The following is a 19302-nucleotide window of genomic DNA, read 5'->3' as shown; positions in this document are numbered from 1 at the left end:
AGTTTCCGTTGGCTGCCTGCTTCCGTGAATAGTAAGAGAGAGGTGTCAGTGCTTCATCCGAGGACGGCACATGAACTTGAACGCATGAGAACACACACACGGCGGCGAGCGACCGAGCAAGCGAGCGAGGCGGTGACATGGTCGTGGGAGCAGGCGTCAGTGGCTTGGGGAATCCACACCTAACCGCCGCTGTAAGTTGATGCACTCTGCACCCATGCTGCAAAAGCAGCAAAAGGCAGAAGGACTTATTATCTTATATTCATCACACATACAAACACAATAAAGTACAACATCAGGTAGTTTACAGTAGTCGACTTCTGTAAGATAATATATTTCAAGAAATACATTCCTGAAGTATTTCACTGTAAGTAGGCGACACTTTAATTTTCAACTCATCTACTGAAACAAACTACAGTATAATAGAATTTATTGAGATGCCTTAAAGGATTTAACTTGCACATAAAATAAAAATATGATATGTATACAAAAATAACACCACATTAGAAACTTATATTCCAATTTATTGAGATGCGTCTGGATATCACGCTGATGTTTATTTGTTCTGTAACTGACAGACAATATACTGTATAATCTAAGAGAAAATGGTAATATCTTTTTTAATTTATACACAACTTAAGACTTTGTGAATAAAATATATTAAAACATGTGTATACATGAAAAAATATGTATTATAGAAACTTATATTCTAATTTATTGAGATACATCTGTATATCACTAACGTTTATTTGATCATCTGTAATTGAAAGACAATCAACGACAAGAAAATGGTAATATATTTTTATTTATACGCAACTTAAAGGACTGCACATATATAAACACAATTATTAAACATAAATAATAACATTTTATCAAACATTTATATATTATATATATTATTGTATTTCTACACAACTTAAAGGACATTCACAGTATCATCATTCAGTACATTTAACTGGAGTGTATTTGTGTAGATACAATTATATACCATTTTGGATTGTTTAACATATAAAAAGAAAGCTATGTTTAACAAATGTAACAGAAACCACTCTGGCTTCACAATGTATGGAAAAACATTTTTTTCGAGTTCAAACTAGTAAACCAGTAAGCTCATGCTCACGTTTCTTCAACAATTTTAAATCAGAATAGAAATACAGGCTACCATGACAAAACTTTTCAGTTGTTACACAACAATAAACTAGATTTTTTGTGTGTGTGTATGTGTGTGTGTTAAAAGATTGTGCCTTTAATCTGAAAGTTTCGTGACGCCAGCCGTCATACGTCGGATCAATTTGATATTGTTCTGTGTGATCTCACCTCCTCGTCTCTTTTCCCTGAACAGTGAGGATGTTAAAATGTCAGTTCACGGCCCTTTGCTGTGTCGCTTGCTGATGCTGCTATCCCTGTGGATCGTCCCCACACCAGCCTCCGGTCATCCGCAACAGCGCCCGTGCCGGCTGGTAAAATACTCTACTGCTCTTTTTAAAAATCAAACAAGTTGTACGTTCAAAGAAAAATACCTTTTAGTCGCTATTACAAATACTAACTGACACCTGTGTAGACAAACCTTTCAATCTGGACATAATTAGTTTTAAAGTGTAACCATTGAGAACACTGTCACTGAACCATAACCTCATAAATGTGTAATTAACTTGCAAATTACTATTACTACTAATAAGTATTGCAATATGTGGTCTATAAACTGTCCATTGAGGTGTCCAAACTTACGTTACTTAAAGATATTAGATAAATACATCAATATTTTACATATTATTTACAATTTTGTAAAAAGGTGAGGAAAAAACAGACATATAGAGTATAGGTTATTATTTATTATTTATCTACATTTCAGCTTTTTCTCTTTACATTGCGGCTGTTTGCTCTATTTTTCCCAATTTCCCCCCTGGGTTTTTTGATCAATTTCATTTCTACAATGAGTCCCAGGCCCGCACTTTGGCCATTCCTGCTGTGGATCCAAGTAATATGTGTCAAGAAAACCAATTCGGAAAATAAAAGTAACAACTTATCAAAATGCTACTGACTTGTGCTCTGCTCGGACGTTAGAGCAGGGCCGCCCCTCCCTACACCATGACCCATGGGGGGTGCATTTTAGGCAAATGCGCATTGTGAAGCACAGAGCACCAAGTCAGCCTGGTTGTGTAATGGATGCATTCGAGCCAACAGAGACACTAGCCAGCCTAAAAGTATTGTATGTTCTCTCCACAGACACAAAGAACGGCTCTCTGCAACAATAGCAACCTCACGTCTGTTCCTGTGGGACTACCAGGCAGCACTGAGGAGCTCCAGCTCAATTCTAACCTCATTAAGACACTACAGGACGACTGTCTTCAATACCCCTCACTCGCTACCCTCAGTTTGGCCTGCAATCACCTGGAGAAATTGGAGTCTAACACTTTTCAGCACTCCAAATTGTTAAAAAGTCTGAATTTTGCCAATAATAATTTATACGTCAGCTACCAAGAAACTGGCAATGCTCTAAAGACGCTACCCAAGCTCAGATCTTTAGATCTTTCAGAGAATACACTGGATGAAGAAATTGCTGCCGTTCTCCTTCAAAATCTAACATCCCTGGAGTACCTGAATCTTTCTGGAAACCTCTTGCGACGCATAGATGAGACCTCATTCGGGCATCTCCACCTGCTCAAAGAGTTGGACCTGCAGAGGAACCTCCTGTTTGAGATCGACAACGCCTTTGACGGCACTCCCAAACTACAGCGTCTCAACTTGGCCCTCAATTATCTGCCTTGCCTGACTGACTTCCACATGACTCAGCTGGTGGTCCTCAACGCCAGCCACAACTTCATAGAGTGGTTCATCTCCCGGGAGGACATCAACGACACCTTCCAAATAGAGACGCTCGATCTGTCGCACAACAAGCTGCTCTTCTTCCCGTTCTTACCCAACACAAGCCGCTTACGGAATCTTTACCTGTCCTACAACAGGGTGAGTTTCTACGAGCGCCTGGAGGACAACGTCACCTTCCCTGAGACAGTCGAGTTCTACAACCTGAGGAACACTACAAATATAACGGCGAAGCTGTGGGACGACAACCTTCACGGTGACATCTCCTCGCTTGAGACGTTGGACCTGCGAGGAAATCAGCTGTGGTATTTCCCGCAGGGATTCATCCGGAAAATGCCGTCCCTGTCTCGGCTCCGGCTGTGCACAAACTGTCTCGAAAGTTTGAATCTGACTTTGGAGCAATTCTCTGGCAGCTTGTACGAGTTGGATGTCAGCAACAACAGGCTGAAGGAGATCGTAGCAGATGACGTTACACTGGTAACTCTTGGTAATCTGACATACCTGAACCTCAGCCTCAATGATCTTGACTGCATATCTTCTGGACTATTTTTAACATTGCCAAGCCTTCGATCAGTGGACCTGAGTTACAACAACATAGGCATCTGTCTTCCTGAGGAAGCTGAGGCCAGCACAGGCTCTGGAATGGACTTGAAAACCACTGTGTCCTTAAGGCAGCTTTACCTGAAGGGATGCAACCTTGGAATGATTCCACCGACTGCATTCTCTGGCCTGTCTCTCACACATTTAGACCTATCGGACAACCCTATGCTAAGTGGCCAACGATCAATACAAAGTCTGAGCAGCACATTACAGCACTTAGGTTTGGGAAACACACACATTGGGGACTTTGACTTCTCCGATTTTCAGAATCTGAAGTCTCTGAATATTTCACGCAATTCTCTCCTGCGTCTTCCAGCATCGATCTTAAATCTTGACCTAAAACTGCTTGATCTGAGGGACAACAAGCTGTCCACTATTCCCTCAGCTCAGGCCAACACATTAGCTCCAAAACTTCACACGGTTTTCCTCACAGGAAATCCATTCAACTGCTGCCAGACAGAATGGTTTCGGACATTTGAAACAACAAAGACGATCCATGTGGTCGGACAGTCGGACATGGAGTGTACAGATCTCTTCCAAACACACAGCATCCTACATTCCCGGTTATTTCTCTGTCAAGAGGAAAATGGGGAATCAATATTTTGGTACATTATCCTTTTTGCTTCCATTTGCGTTTCTTTGGTGGGCATTTTAATTATTGTGTTCCTTACACTGAAGCCCAAAGTGATACACAAGTCCATCAAAAATAAATGTTTCAAGCCTACATCCTATTGATGCGCCAAAGCAGGGGTGTCCAAAGTGCGAACCAGGGGCCATTTGTGGCCCACAGCTCTTTTTTTTTTTTTTTTTTTTTTTTTTAAATTGGTCTACGACACGTTGTAAAATTCAAACTAAATAGGTCCCACAAGATGATGGCACACCCATAGAAAAAAATTCAGAAAAAGTTAGCAAATCTAAGCATGCGTAAGCTGACCTACCGCTCTGGAAAAATCAAAGAGACATGAGCTGCAACAATTAGTCAATGATTAATCAATTATCCAATTAATCAACAACTATTTTGGTGCTGGAGTCATCGTTTTTTAATTTAAAAATGTAAATATCCTGATTTCAGCCTCTTAATTGTGCTCTCCTTAGTCTTCCATGAACGCACATCTTTGCGGACCAAACCATGTGTTTGGTTGTTATTGATTAGGTCCGTCTGGGGCCAAACAAATTACTCAATTAATGGAAACAATAAGCTTTAGATTAATCGACAAAGAATATGATCGTTAGTTGCAGCCCTACTGCAAAATTATAATTTTCTCTGATTTTATTGTCTTTGAGAAGCAATGTTTTATTCTGATAACACTACTGACAACATTACTGCCAAATTACAAATAGAAGTAATTTAGAACATTTATTTGCAGAAAATGAAAAATGGTCAAAACACAACAAAAGAACTCCTTTCCTTGCATATTCATTTTTAAAATTCCTAATACAGTGGAACGCTGGTTAGTGTCATTCATCCGTTACTGAAGGTCCAATTGTAAACGAAACGTACTCTAACCAAATAAATGTTTCCCATATTAATGTAATTCCATATTAGTCCTGAATTCCTGAAAGCTAAAAATGTTAACACAAAACACTTTTTTATATACTGTATATATTACAGAATCAACCTCTGATGACATCATAGGCGGGCGACAGAGCTGTCTTCTGCTTATTGTTTCCATGTATTTGCAAGCTAATAGGCTGCTAACAAGGATGTTTTGTGATAAAAATACATTAAGAACACAGTTGGACTCACGCCGGGTATTAGTAACACAAGATGCGTGCCATATCGTACGCCTACCGGAAAATGTACACAAACCGAGGCAAACTGAAAAACACGCTAACCCAGGTTCCACTGTAGTAATAAAAGAACATAAAGTTCAGAATATTTGGTGGAATAACCCTGATTTTTAACCGCAGATTTCCTGACTCCCAGCGTGCTCTCCACCAGCCCAAATTTCAGAAGGTCTCTTAGATTTTTCCAGAGCTGTACATTAGATTGGCTCGCGAATCGTTTCAATTTTTCTGGAAAAGGTTTGTACGTCTCTACAAAGTATACATAAACCTGTGATATTTTGGATATGAAAAATCAAACTGTGAATGTCAAGAATAAACATTTTGCTAAACTGTCTTATCAAAGTCTTTGTTGTGAATGCAGAGTCAAGCAAACTTATTGATCAACCGAAAAATAATGTACAATGTCCAAATCTCAAAGTCATTTCCTAAGATGGCATTTGATGTGGTAGTGGTTTATTTTCTAAAGATGACAAAGCACTGTTGTAAGATCATACCGTAGCACCAGGCGACCAATCTCATGGGTGAGAGCGAGGTATACAGCAGTATATGTATAGTGATATACAGTACATCGTCTTCATTTAGTAATTCTCCATTTCAGCATTCACACCTAATGTCAATAATACGTGCGGTTCAACTCAAGACCTTCTTGGTACGCTCATGTAAAAATTGTGGCTGTGTGAACGGCGTGCGGTTGTGTGCGCCTTCTTGAGTGAACACATGCAGAAGTCACTGAGATGCAAGCTTCTGCTATAAGCAGCAGAGGAAACGTGAAATTTCCTGTTTTGCTCAAATGTGCAGCAACTGCCCAGTTCCGTATCTCAAAAGGGGAGCGCTTCCTTCCTACTGGATGGAGGGCAAATGGAGCACGGATGCGACAATGCAACAGGTCGTTGCACTTTTGTGGACGCTTATCATCATCGTACTTGCTCGACGTACGGGGGTACGGAGAAAGGCAGCGGCTGGCGGCTATGTATCATGCAAATACAAAAGCACATGGGACGTGCTGTAAATGGATGTGTATTATTAATGAGTAAAGTCACTGACGAGCGGGAAGGCTGATAAGATTTGTTGCTGCAGAGTGCAAGAAGTTAACCAGATGGTAACCAACATACCGCTGTGGTGATGCTTAAGGTCACGGTGGTTGGAAATAGAAACCGGAGAGAAGGCTCATCATAGCAAAAAAAAAAAAAAACATTTACACATTTGCATCTCTTTGATAGCGCAGCGGTATCGTCCTGTAGGCCTATACAGTATCGATCTTGAAGCTTCAAATAAGATCCAATACAAGACTTGCATCCAAAAATGCTGCATTTATAAAGACAATAATGCTCACTTTTGCAGTGGGATGTGCCCTATTGTGTTTGTAGACAAGCAACATCAGCATGGAAAAAAAAGGATAACTAAAACTATCATTGTAAATTTGCATTTTTTTAAAGTTCTTGTATTGATTGGAGGCCTGGTTAACTACAAGGCAGCTAGAGATTTTTCTGTTAACAGATGAGACATCCAATCACATTGGGCAAGTATTGGCTAAGGACGGATGTTAACAGAACAGCAATTGCAGAAGCAAAACAGATTCGGACTGATTTGATTACTCAGCTGTATGAGATTAGGTTTTTAAGCAACGCGGCAGGGAAATTTCGGCAGTTTCACCAAAGCGATAAGAGGCATCATGTAAATTACCCAACAAGCATGGCGTCTTTCTTGCAGGCAAATTCCATCCAGAGTCCTAATAGATGGTCAATAACCAAAGCAATCATAAAACAACTTAGCCATGTGCTTATTTACTTGACACGCGATTGAATTACTCATCTTCTCATCTCATCTTCAATAAAACCAAAAATACAAGCCACATTGATCTCCCATATAGAACATTTTTGACAAGACTTTGTGTAGAAATAGGAACTGCCTGATGTCAAGTTGCTGACTCTGGGTGGGATGATTGCGTAAACCATGCCATTTATTTAGACGATGTTAGATGAACATGACGTGCCTTCAACACTGCAGAGTTCAATAAGAAATGTATTGGGACAATTCACTTCCAGGAAATGAACCTGGAAGAAAATATGGTGTCAATGCAGGTTTCACTCCATTGGGAAGACTTCCTGCTAAATTTCTGGAGTGAGTCTTTGGGAAAACTGTCTCCACTTGTGTGGTAACAAGTCACTCATGTTGGACCTGAGGGTTATCCCAAAGGTGTTTCAAGGGCTTGAAGTCAGGGATCTGAAGTATGAAAAAACCCCACTAACATCCAACAATACTTCATGAGACCAGATAGAACCATTTGTGTCTATCACAAACACTCCCCATAAAGTTAGAAGCATACAATTGCCCCAAATGTCCTGGTATGAAAAAGAACATGATTCAGATTGAATCGATTCATGAACAAGACGGTGAGCTGCGGTGACCAAACATCCAAAGACCAAGATTCAGATTGAATGGATTTATTGAAGGGACTGTATGACCAAACATCCTGTTTTCCCAGGACATGGTATGACAGAACAAGATTCAGATTTAATCGATTCATAAAAGGGACTCGATGTGAGGGAGACCAAACGTCCTGATTTCCCAGGGCATGGTATGACAAGTTTCAGATTTAAACCATTCATTAAAGGGACTGCAAGCTATGGTAAACGCACATCCTGTTTTCCCAGGACATGTCCTATTTTCACAACCTGGCCATCTTTTTTTTTTTTTTTTTTAAGAAAGTGATGATAATGGGCTGGTTTTCATCATTGTTTGAAGTAATATTGTCATAATGTACATCAAAGGTGTCCAATGTGCGGCCTGGGGGCCATTTGCGTCCTGCAGCTTGTTTATTTTTTGGCCTGCGGCACATTGTAAAAACACAATTAAACCAAACAACCCAGCAAAAATGGGAAAAATATTACAAAAAAGGCACAATGTAAAGAGAAGATGAAATGTTGATACCAATAACAAATATGTAATAAAACAAAGCTTTGTCTTTCAATACAGCTTTTTAGCCTGTTTACTAAATTAAAAAATACCTAAAAATATCTATCAATCCTTTACATTTTTTTGTATGCAGACCACTGTGGAACAGGTTTGAACATATTGTTCTGGTTATTTATACTTTGTCTAATAAGACTTGAGCAGAGAGCTGCTGTTTTCTTACGGTCCAGTTTTTCTAATTTCTACCATTATTTGATTAGTATACCAGGATTTTAAAGTAACTTTTTCTCCTTTCAGAGGCGTAGGTCAATACCTTTGTCCACATTATTATTTCCAACATGTCAAAGAAGTATAAAGAGGCTGGCTGTTTTAAGAATTTACCTCTGCAGGTGAAATGCACTCCCGCCCCCATTCAGGTGCTGGAAAGTTAAGACTCAAGCTGACACGAACTGAGCTTCATTGGAAGCCAACGTGCAGTTTACAATGCCCCACTTCCTCTTCATTCTTCCTGCTAAACATGACCGGTGACGACCGGACAGGCATTGTGAAGCTAACACGTTTCACATCATGACACAATCTTCTCATTAGAAGCCGCCGCCGAGCTTTCTGGGCTCCAATAAAACAGGTCTTTCAAAGTGGGTCAGGGTTTGAATGCTTTTCTGGGCCTGTGTGCGTGTGCGTTTGTACTCACAGCTGTGGGCATGATATGTGTGAAGCTCCAGAGGGGTCGCACATTAGGAGGCTTAAACACAAGAAGGGAGCCTCACATCTTCTCCAAGGCTTCTCCTGTAAGCACAAGCTTCAGCAAGACACACATGAATGTTTGCTTACGTTCACGATACAAAAAAACAAGGACTCTTCACACAAAGTAAGGCCGCAGTGTGGGTTCAAGTTTAGCAATGTTGGTACAGCTTTATAGTGAATGCCATATTGTTGTGCAGTACCCTTCTGCCACCTGCTGGCTGCTTAGGCTTGCATCACACGTGTTAGTAGTGTTTTTATACATCTGAATGTGTTAGTATAAATAAAACCTTCTACTGTGGTTTTGATTCATTGTTTTAATGTCTCCATTTCACCAATCTCTCATAAAGCAGGAAGTGTCGTGATATACTCCCACATTGTAAAGACAGCATTTTTATTTATTTTACATTGGGATGCAATTCTGATGCAGGGTAAACTCATGAGATCAAAATCACTGAGCATTTTCCAACAACACACTCAGGAATAACGTTTTGGTTGACAATTTCCTACCAAGATGTAAAATTGAAGTTTCCAATGAGCAATAATTTAAAACATAAAACAGGATTCAATACAAAAAGAGGGAGAAAGAATTGACCATCTCAATACTGTTGGTGTTGGTGCAAAACATTTCCAAAAAATATATATATTTTTTTTATTTACCATAATAAACTACTAACCTCAGGTCATCAGTCACCAAAACAGTTTTTTTTAACTACTTAAGTTGCATGTATGGATGACACTGGTAAGAGCCTATTCATGTTTAGGTTACCCAATAAGGTACAACTTAAAATAATCAGCATCACTCTGCAATTCAAGGTGAAGTGCATAAAAAAACAAAACAAATGAAGGCCAATATACTTTCTGCTAGCAGAAAAACCTTAAGGCAACCATCTGAGATAATGTAAACAAAAACAAATGTATGGAAAAGTCTGGGAAATGTTCTGACACATCACATCAAAAAATACAAAAAAGGTATGGTAAGTTTTTGAAATGGCCCGTGATGGGCCCCCGCACGACAAAAGATCACACCTGAAGGGGCTGCGTCTGAGTCTCAGTTAAGTAGCTCCAGGTAGGTGATTGGCACTTTGCCCTTTTGGTTGCCTCGCTCACCCATCAGCCAGTCTGAATCCATGCCCGGGACGCTGCTGACTGCGATAACCTACGAACACAAAGACTGTTCATTGCATTGAAGCGGCAGCCATATGTAAGCAAATCTGACACATTTTTGGCCTAAATGAAGCATTCTCAAGCATAAAAATGGCTACATAGGCACAATAATCCCTAACACAGGCTACTGTTGCAGCCGTAACCCGCCTCAAGTCTGAACACACCCTCCCTCTGATGTATGTCTTATTTTATGTCTTATAATGCCTACTATATTGGGTAAAAGGAGTATAAAGGTGACTATCGGGGTGTTATTTCATGTCAAGAGCTCTAATAATGTTAAAAAGCATGTTTAGAAAGTTGTAAACAGGTTTTCTGTGCTCTAACTACGCAGATATTCAATTAAATAAGGAATCCTACTTCGTGGAAATTCACTTGTCACAGTGAGGTCTGTAACCAATTAACCACGATGAACAAGGGATGACTGTTTCCAAAAAACATTATATGCAAATTTGTTTTTCTGGGGTTATATATTCTGTCACTCTCTGTTTCGTCGGCCCTTTTGGAACAAATGAATGACAAAAAGCCAGGTGCCACGGTACTGTACTGTGAAACTGTCTAAAAAAATGCCATCTCACAATTTGAATATGCACCAAATTTGAAGGTATTCATCTTGTGCTTAAGCGCCACTCCTACCAAAGTGTTGTGGAAAAACTACTGAAAACAAAAAATAAAATGAGTCCCTGGATCCAAAACACTTGGGCTCACCTTGGCAGCGCTAAAGATATGGTGAATATCCACAACAAGATCTCACCTCATCAGCCAGCAGGGAAAGCTCGCTGCTGCTTGCAGCGTCGTAGTCGTAAAGCACCCTCGCTTTGCGGCTGCCGCTAGAGGTGCGCAATTCGCTGAAGCCGCCCGACGTGGCCGAGCCCCCGCGGACGCTGGACGGGCTGGGCAGGGATGCCGACACCGGTATGGTGGGCACCGAGATGCTGGCCCCCTCCGACACGGCCAACTGGTTGTTGTTGGAGAATGACGAAGGAAAACTGAAAGGAGGGGCGAGAAAAAGGTGTCAAGATGCAAAGAAGGGTATATGATATGGTAAGAGTATTACTTTACCTGCCCAGCTGCTTTTGCAGATCCACCATGTACTGGTAGCATTGTGCGTAGTACGTCGTCTGAGCCTCCACAAAGTCATTCAAGCAGCGGAGGTGGTGTGCCTGCCCCCCACACACAAGAACGAAATGTGAGAATATCACATCATGCTAAACTTTTTTTCTCTTTGTGGGTGCTAGTGAAGTATGTTGCGTGACTGAGTGTGTGTGTGTGTGTGTGTGTGTGTGTGTGTGTGTGGTGACACGTTGTGTATCTGCAAGCCGGGGTACATACATGCGTGCTGCTGACGCCTTCCAGCAGCAGTCGGGTGATCTCAGCCTGCCGGTCAAACTCACTCTGAGTCATCCTCAACTCCTGTTCTGCCTGTGGGAGGTCAAGAGAGACAGAAAAAAAAGGTGATTTTTAGAAAAAGATGGGAAGATTGTGTTAAGTGCGTTACATGGTATCACTGGCACTGCACACCAAAGGGACACACTTGTTGTTGTACTTATGTAATCAAGATACAAGAGAGAGTATGCTGCCAGGCATGACAGTGTTCCCCATCATCAATTCGTTTTGGCATGCCAAAAATACATTTAGACCACCACAGATAGATTCTGCGCTGTTAAAAATTGTTTAACATGTTTATTATTTTGAAACCTTTTACTAACAGACATATTTGAAGCATTTATGGCCTCTCCTATGTGTGCATAGTGTTTTAATGTTCTGATATCATTCTGTGTTTATTTAATAAATAACATCTGACCATTTAACAAATGCGGTATTACAGCTAACCTGCACATGCCGATTTAAGACTACATCTTAACTGACACTTTATTCTATGCATGTATATTTGTTGCAATTCTTTATAATAGTATTCAATTTATATGCATAGAAGACGCAGACATTTTAAAATAAACAGCGTCGACTACGTTGGGGTCTGCGAGCCTCACACTTAAGAGTTACACAGTGCGCTTGGACACCTCATCACGTGAACACTGAGTACAGTGCACAAGAAAGGAGACAGACAGCAAGACATTCACTGCTGTGTGCCTTATATGAACAAATAAGTATGTTTGTGTATAATAATTAAATGAATAAAACAAATGTAATTAAATCAAATTAATTCAAATATAATGTATATATTAAATTTTTCAAACAAGGCAGAAATAATTCAGACTAAAATGTTTTACCACTGCATTTGATGACAGAATAATATTTTGTACTTGTATGCAATATCGGGCCCATATTAGCAAAAAAAACAAAAAAACATTCTTATATCAGCCTGCATCTCACATCTCCAATATTGGCACTCCGACACAAGTAGTCGATTCCAGACTTGGCCCCAGCATGTCTATCCAACGGTGACTGGATAGCGCCCATGTGATCACAACAACAGTATCTGTTAGCGTACTAACAAAGGAGCAGGAGTAATGTCGGGCGGCAGTAAAAAGACGTTGCAGCCATAAAAATTACACGCACATGCGTCACAGCCAATGGACAATGATGTAAACTAGCCCCGCCCCTGCAACCCATCTCCACAGATACATTGCAGTCCTGTGGGAAACACTGACACAATCAAAACAGACTATGTTATCATGCATTTGTCTATATATCAGGAACAAACGTGTTAAAATAATATGTGAGTGGAGTGACGTCTTTATTTTCACACTCAACTTGTAGAACGAGTCTATGCGGGTCCAAGTGTGACTGTAGATGATATTACTTGGGGACCTTTGGTGGGTGTGTGTTTTTTGTTGTTGAAAGATGGCTCCAACATTCCACTCACCTCTGTCACTTCCTCTGCTCACATCTGCTGCTTTGCGATTTAAAAACAGTGGCAGAAGTTAGAGCGACAGTTACAGCTGTTGCGTACTTGCCGAGCACACTTGCGCCACGCATGTGCCTGGTCTCATATCTTCAGTTAGATTAAGGTGGAATAACTCATTACAATCACTGCCTGTACTGATGTCACACCTCCCCCCCACCCCATACAATAACAGAAAAAGTTACAAATAATCAGATTTAATCAGAACAAACAATTGGGCAGAAAAAGGAAGTAGCAACACATGTCCTATGTGCTCCCTGACAGTCATGTGACTTTATACAGGAGCACAGGCTCAGGAGGCTTTCCTTCCTTAAAAACAATGTTGCCTCACATTTTTAAGAGAAGCAGTGGGTGTGATGTTAAGAAGCTCGTATGTAAAAGTCAAACATTAACAGGTGTGAGAGATTTTTTTTTTTTTTAATACACGTACCGCAGCTCGAGCATCAGCCATGCGGGCCTTCTTCAGTCTGGTTTTGGCTGCGTCCAGGTCCAAGCGCTTGACCTGCAGCAGCTTCCGTTCTTTCTGGATGCAACGGAGTGAAAAATGGAAAAATAAACCCACAGGCTTCGATTTTCATTTCGTGCAGCTGGGACCAGGGCCACATTTGGTTTTTCCAGTCAAGTTTTGGATGAGGGTACAGAAACCGGATTCTTGAGTGACTCTCACTGACCACTGCATTAGGCACAGCTGCACAAATCAAATGAGAGATCCAATGCAAAATTCTGTTTTTACACAAGACAATAAGGCTGATTTCAGAATGACACTATCATCCAGATGTTGTAAGTTGTAAAAGCATTCAACTGCACTGTATGTAAAATTGTTGATGGCTTCTCTGGGACTGCTTTAGTGTTCGTGCATGTGTGACAGGCACGCACGTGTGTACGAGACAGTCATGAACGCATGTCATCTTATTGGGGCCGAATGTCTATTTTTATTCAAATTTGATATTGTGAAAACTTTTTATATTTATATTTTATTCACATGCTGGCCAGTAGTGTCACTTATATGTTTTGTTTTTTTTTTATTTAACAACTTTTTTTTTATTATAAATGAAATATTATATTTTTAAATTAATTACATGTAAAATATATTTATATTATTTTTATTAGAAATACACATATATATATATATACACACATATACATACACACACACACACACACATATATATATATATAAACATATATTATCATTTAAACAAACAAAAAACTAAAATAGGTTGTTTATCAGCAGATCAAAAGTTTAAGACCATCGCTCAAAACATAACAAAAAAACTCTCCAAACCAGAACAAGAATGTTGTCAATAGGACTCAGTAATGAGTAGCTCCACCGTTCTTGTTCATCACTTCAAAAATGGCTTTGGGCATGCTTGATGCGAGTGTTTCCAGGAGGCTCGTGGGAACATTTCTCCAAGTAGTGAAGATGGCTTCACCAAGGGAATCAACAGTCTGGAACCAATGACCATTTTTATAAACTTTCCTTGCCATCCATCCCCAAATGTTCTCTATGGGATTTAAATGAGGGGAACATGCAGGATGGTCCAAAAGAGTGATGTTATTCTCCCTGAAGTAGTCCTTGGTCAAGCGAGCATTGTGAACTGCAGCATTGTCCTGTTGAAGAACCCAGCTGTTACCACACAGACGAGGGCCCTCAGTCATGAGGGACTCCCGCTGCAACATCTGCATCCGTTTGACGACCCCGCACCACCTGAAGCTCCGGTGTTCCACTGAATGAAAAAGCACCGCAGACCATGATGGACCTCCTCCACTGTGACGGGTAGAAATCATCTCAGGTGGGATCTCCTCGTCATGCCAGCAACGTTGGAAGCCATCTGGACCGTCAAGGTTACATTTTTTCTCATCAGAGAATAAAACTTTTTTTCCCCACCTTTCAATGGCCCATGTTTGATGCTCCCTGGCAAAGTCTAAATGGGCAGTTTTGTGGCGTTGAAGGAGACGAGGTCTTTGAATTCCTTTGTTTGTTTGTTTGTTTGTTTTTTTACCTTTTTCCTGCAGATGCCGTCTGATGGTTATTGCGCGGCAGTCGGCACCAGTAAGGACCTTAATGTGGGTGCAACACGGCCCTGTGTCTTGATGGACAGCCAATCGGATCCTCCCGCTGAGCGCAGGTGTGATTTTTTTGGGTCTACCACTTGACTTTTTTGTTCCATAATGCTCAGGATCTTTCAAAAAATGTAGAATGACTGATTTACTGCACCCAAACTCAGCAGCAATGGCACGCTACAAGAGGCCTTTCTTATGGAGCTCCACAATCCGACCACGTTCAAAAAGAGAAAGCTTCTTAGCTTTACCATCACGAGGGCATGCCAGTGTGAATGCCTGACAGAAAATGAACATTTTGAGCAGATTTTGGCATTTATAGCCTGTGGTCTCAAACTTTTGATCAGCTGATAAAACAGCCTATTTCAGTTTAATTGTTGTTTTCAATGAATAACTTTTTCAAAAAATGTTTTGTCTAACTCCCCCTTCTTGTTTTTGCATATTGTAGCTCTACTTAAACACCTCATTAAATTCCAAATTTTGGTCACGAGTGTGTGTGTGTGTGTGTGTGTGTGTGTGTGTGTGTGTGTATATAAAATAAAAAACATTTTATATCTAATATATACATATTATATGCGATAAAAATAAAATATATACACATTATATTTATATTATTTTTTATTATAAATATACAACAATATTTGTTAACAATATATATATAATTATTTTATTATTTGTAATAAAACATTTGTTTATTATATTACATTATCAATATTATAATTATATTTGTATTAGGGCCCAGCCTGTGCAAGCGCTCTACCATTATTATTATTAGATTTTCATGTTATTATTAAATGATAATAATAACAATGATAATGACATAATGTTATTTGAATCCAGTTGCAACAGTCCCTTTAAGGATGTTTAAAAGTGCAAGCCATGAAGTTGACTACCCTTTCTTTCCCTCCTTTCTAATATATTCTTAGAGTTTTAGTATACAATAATTAACTCATTTTACGCTTGGATGACAGTCAAGAATATCAAAATGTTCCTAGAGACAGTGCAGTTTAAAAGGACTTCCAATGGGACAAAAAAAAAATTAAACCAAACGCCTGCGAGTATGATGATGACATAAATCAAAGTAAAATTGGTTAAATAAGACAATACTGTCACGTCAGTACAATGTAGTCACTAAACTGGTGTAGCTGTTGTACAACCATGAGCATTGTCAATTACATTTCACATCATTACGTCAAATAGTTCATAGGAAAAGACAAAAAAAAAAACCGAGTCGAGGCCCATCGGAAAAGAGGGACTCACCAGGATGGTTTTGAAGTCACCCTCCAAAAAGTTCCTGAAAGGTGTCAGGAAGTTGATGGCAGAACTTTGAATTAACTCCCGCTCTGCCCCGCCAATCTGCTTCTGGGTCTCGCCGCATTTGATCAAAGCATTTCCTGCAATAGTGAGCAGCACATGCAAAAACATCACTCCCATTATGGCACAATCTAGAAATCGCAACTCAAGCCTGACCATTGAATAATACACAATGTTTATACGGTATACTGTACATACTTACCATAAGCAGTCCCGGGCCCAAATTCATTTCCTGACTCAATCATGGACTGGCCTAACAGTTCATGGTTGTTCATTCGTGTCGGGGCCTTTTTTTCCAGTTTCTCATACACAAACTCCTCCAGTCGGACATCTGGAAATTACAAGAAAACTCAATTACAAGTCATGAGACAACAGTAAGGGAGCCAAGTACAGGCAGTAAATTCAATACAGCGAACACATTCAGCCTGACTTGAGACTTGGGTCAATGGAAATGCCGTTTAGGAATTAATAATGCTAAAGTTTTTAGTCAAAGATTTGATTCACGGCTGTGTTAGACAAGACAGTAACCACCAGGTGGTCTGTGAGCGTGCTGCAGCAATCTAGCACCTTGGTGTGAATTTAGGAGAATGCACAGCTGAGCTGACAGATGCCACACACCAATCCTGCATATGGATGTGTTTATAACACCATCTTGGAGATCCATCCATCTGCTTGCAAACGTGCAAGTTCTTCATTTGTTCGTGCATTCATGCATGTGGTCCACTGAATCAGGCAGACAGTGTGGTCTTACTTGGGTTGGGCTGCAATAAGACCTCGGTCTGTTTCATAATCTTCTCTGTCCATTGCTTGGTGTTCTCAGCTCTGACCAACAGATTCTCTAAATGGGCATCCAGCTCCGTCTTCTCAGCCTGGCCGAACTTCTCCTCTGTGAACTTTTTCCACAAGTTAAAGTAACCGTAAATGACATTATTAATACAGATGGTGCACATGCAAGAAGGTCCAGTTAATGATGACAGCGTTATCGTTTCAGCGGCCTGCATTGATGGTTATGCTGACCAACTACTTAAGAATGGACACAAAAAGACACTGAACTACTTTCTGACTGTTTGACGTATTAAAACGTCATACATATTAAAACACATTTCAAAAGTGAAAACGCTGTTTAAAGTAACAAACTAACACAACCGACACATTTTCAACGCTATCTGAGGTTAAGCTAGCAGCTAATTAGCAAGCTCCACCAGTAACCCCGTTCAAACTTACTTGCACCGCACGACTCAGGAAGGTACCAGCGTCCGCAGCCAACCGCTTGACATTAAAATCCATGACACACTGCGGGTAATAAACTCTTAATAAAACGAAGGGATTATTTCACAGTCCAACTTCCATCTCTTTTGAAAACGTCACAGAAGCAAGTTTTTGTCCGAGTTCCACCCAGCTGTTGGACGTAACAAAGATGAAACACAGATAAGATGGTTCACCCCTAGCTATTGGCCAGCTGGGTGCGGATACTGCGCATGCGCCCATTGGGTAACTTGTACAGCTTCCTGTTCGCTTGGGATTGTTCTCTTGCTCATCGTTGGGGTGGGCGATACTGAAAATTAAATACACAAATACCGATACCAAGTATTGAGTTCGTGTTAGATTTTTTTTTTTATTTTATTTTGTCAGAATAGGACAAAGATTTTAAAGTTTTATCAACAAACGTATTTGTGAACAATTTAACAAATACAAATACATAAATATAAAATATATAAATATAATGCAAAAAACAGTACAATTATAAAATAATTTTACAAATAATAAATATTGATAATTAATTAATGATACAATATGTAATTATATAACTATTATAAAAAATAATATTACCTATTTGGACTTCTATTATTTTTTTTGTAAAAATTATTAAACAAAAGCAAAAACTACAACTGGCTTTCATCCAAGTACTCTAATAATGTATTTCCTGATTTTTTAAACAATTATATATTAATATCAATACTGTATAACAGTATTAACAATGTAACAATATGACACAACACAACAACAAAAAACACACAAGATATCAGTGAAAATAAATGGGAAAAAAAATAATTCTAGCTCATCATGCTAGTATCAATTCCATACTGATACATCAATACTATCCGCCCACCCGTACTATGTAATCTTGTTACCTAATAGGAAGCCTCTGGAGACAGGAACACAAACTCATATTTTACAAGGTTTTAATATAGTACATATTTAAAGGAAGAGCTAATTGGGCACATAAACAGAAAATTGGAAAGTAAGATAACCCTGTGAACCACCATACGACCATGAACTTTTAACTTCCCTGTCTGACTATTTTCTTTAAAATATTGAATGCCAACACTGACACTAAAAGATATAACAGTAATTTAACGACATCTGAATGAACTCCAGGTGTTGGAGGCACCGGGGAGTTGTAGGAGGAGGCTCATCTGTCTTATGATGTCAGTCGATGTGGGTGTTTGGTGTTATTGTCAAAGCCTGAAATTACAATTGCAAACAAAAATGAATTTTACAAAAAGGGACTTGATATGGTGCTCTGGGATGTAGCTGCTTTTGTGTTTGCAAAGATATCGACATAGGAAGGCGGTCAGTATTTCACAAGCCGTCCTCTGTTTCTTAGAAAACCTTGCTTGTGGAAGGGGACTTTGGCAGCAAAAATGGACTCTTCAGGTCTGGATGTAATTATGCCAGACATGCACGGCTACCTGCTGTGTGGGAGGAAGTCAGGCAGAGGGAGAAATCAAATGACTTCCCTTCTATTTGTTACCTATGCACTCGTAGCCATGACCTATTTACAAACAAAACAACTAAACAATGGCATGGAAGCTTATTTCATTAAGTTCATTCGTGTGACTGCGGCTTTTCCGCTTTAATGATATCATTTTGGATGTCTTTATGTCTGTTTTCATTGTGGTGACATAAATAGGGCTGCAAGTAACCATTATTTTCTTAGTCAATTAATCTAAAGCTTCTTGTTTGAATTAATCGGTTAGGTGCTATACCAGCGGTGTCCAAAGTGCAGCCTGGGGGCCATGTACAGCCCATGG

General features: G+C 39.7%; 2 protein-coding genes across 3 annotated transcripts; one reads left to right on the top strand and one right to left on the bottom strand.

Annotated features, from left to right (window-relative positions):
- Positions 1 to 34: 34 nt before the first annotated feature.
- nrros (negative regulator of reactive oxygen species) lies at positions 35 to 5566 on the top strand. Of its 2 annotated transcripts, XM_054765994.1 has the most exons (3): positions 65 to 191; positions 1340 to 1457; positions 2224 to 5561. In XM_054765994.1, the coding sequence occupies exons 2-3, from the start codon at positions 1353 to 1355 to the stop codon at positions 4153 to 4155; spliced, it is 2037 nt and encodes a 678-aa protein (XP_054621969.1). In that variant the 5' UTR covers positions 65 to 191; positions 1340 to 1352; the 3' UTR covers positions 4156 to 5561. The 2 variants fall into 2 exon arrangements, with proteins under 2 accessions (XP_054621970.1, XP_054621969.1); XM_054765995.1 differs by lacking the exon at positions 1340 to 1457 and having other exon boundaries at positions 35 to 191; positions 2224 to 5566.
- A 2583-nt stretch (positions 5567 to 8149) lies between these two features.
- Positions 8150 to 17699, bottom strand: sh3glb1a (SH3-domain GRB2-like endophilin B1a). The gene is made up of 9 exons (XM_054765996.1): positions 17492 to 17699; positions 17019 to 17160; positions 16470 to 16598; positions 16214 to 16347; positions 13323 to 13415; positions 11359 to 11448; positions 11089 to 11189; positions 10781 to 11015; positions 8150 to 10021 (listed from the first exon to the last, which is right to left on the bottom strand). The coding sequence occupies exons 1-9, from the start codon at positions 17552 to 17554 to the stop codon at positions 9914 to 9916; spliced, it is 1095 nt and encodes a 364-aa protein (XP_054621971.1). The 5' UTR covers positions 17555 to 17699; the 3' UTR covers positions 8150 to 9913.
- Positions 17700 to 19302: the final 1603 nt, after the last annotated feature.

Source organism: Dunckerocampus dactyliophorus, chromosome 21 (genome assembly GCF_027744805.1).
Source record: "Dunckerocampus dactyliophorus isolate RoL2022-P2 chromosome 21, RoL_Ddac_1.1, whole genome shotgun sequence".
Classification (NCBI taxonomy): domain Eukaryota; kingdom Metazoa; phylum Chordata; class Actinopteri; order Syngnathiformes; family Syngnathidae; genus Dunckerocampus; species Dunckerocampus dactyliophorus.
The sequence above is the reverse complement of the archived record's forward strand: the minus strand, read 5'-3'. Positions and strand labels throughout refer to the sequence as shown.

What these genes read in the sequence shown, in the direction of transcription:
- sh3glb1a (XM_054765996.1), bottom strand. Translation starts at nt 17,554, where the DNA reads ATGGATTTTAATGTCAAGCGGTTGGCTGCGGACGCTGGTACCTTCCTG. An exon ending in CTTATTGCAGCCCAACCCAA is followed by an intron (nt 16,599 to 17,018) that starts GTAAGACCACAC and finishes TGTAATTTCCAG; the next exon opens with ATGTCCGACTGGAGGAGTTT. An exon ending in TTTCCCTGCTGGCTGATGAG is followed by an intron (nt 10,022 to 10,780) that starts GTGAGATCTTGT and finishes TTGTGTTCGTAG; the next exon opens with GTTATCGCAGTCAGCAGCGT.
- nrros (XM_054765994.1), top strand. Translation starts at nt 1,353, where the DNA reads ATGTCAGTTCACGGCCCTTTGCTGTGTCGCTTGCTGATGCTGCTATCC. An exon ending in AACAGCGCCCGTGCCGGCTG is followed by an intron (nt 1,458 to 2,223) that starts GTAAAATACTCT and finishes TTCTCTCCACAG; the next exon opens with ACACAAAGAACGGCTCTCTG.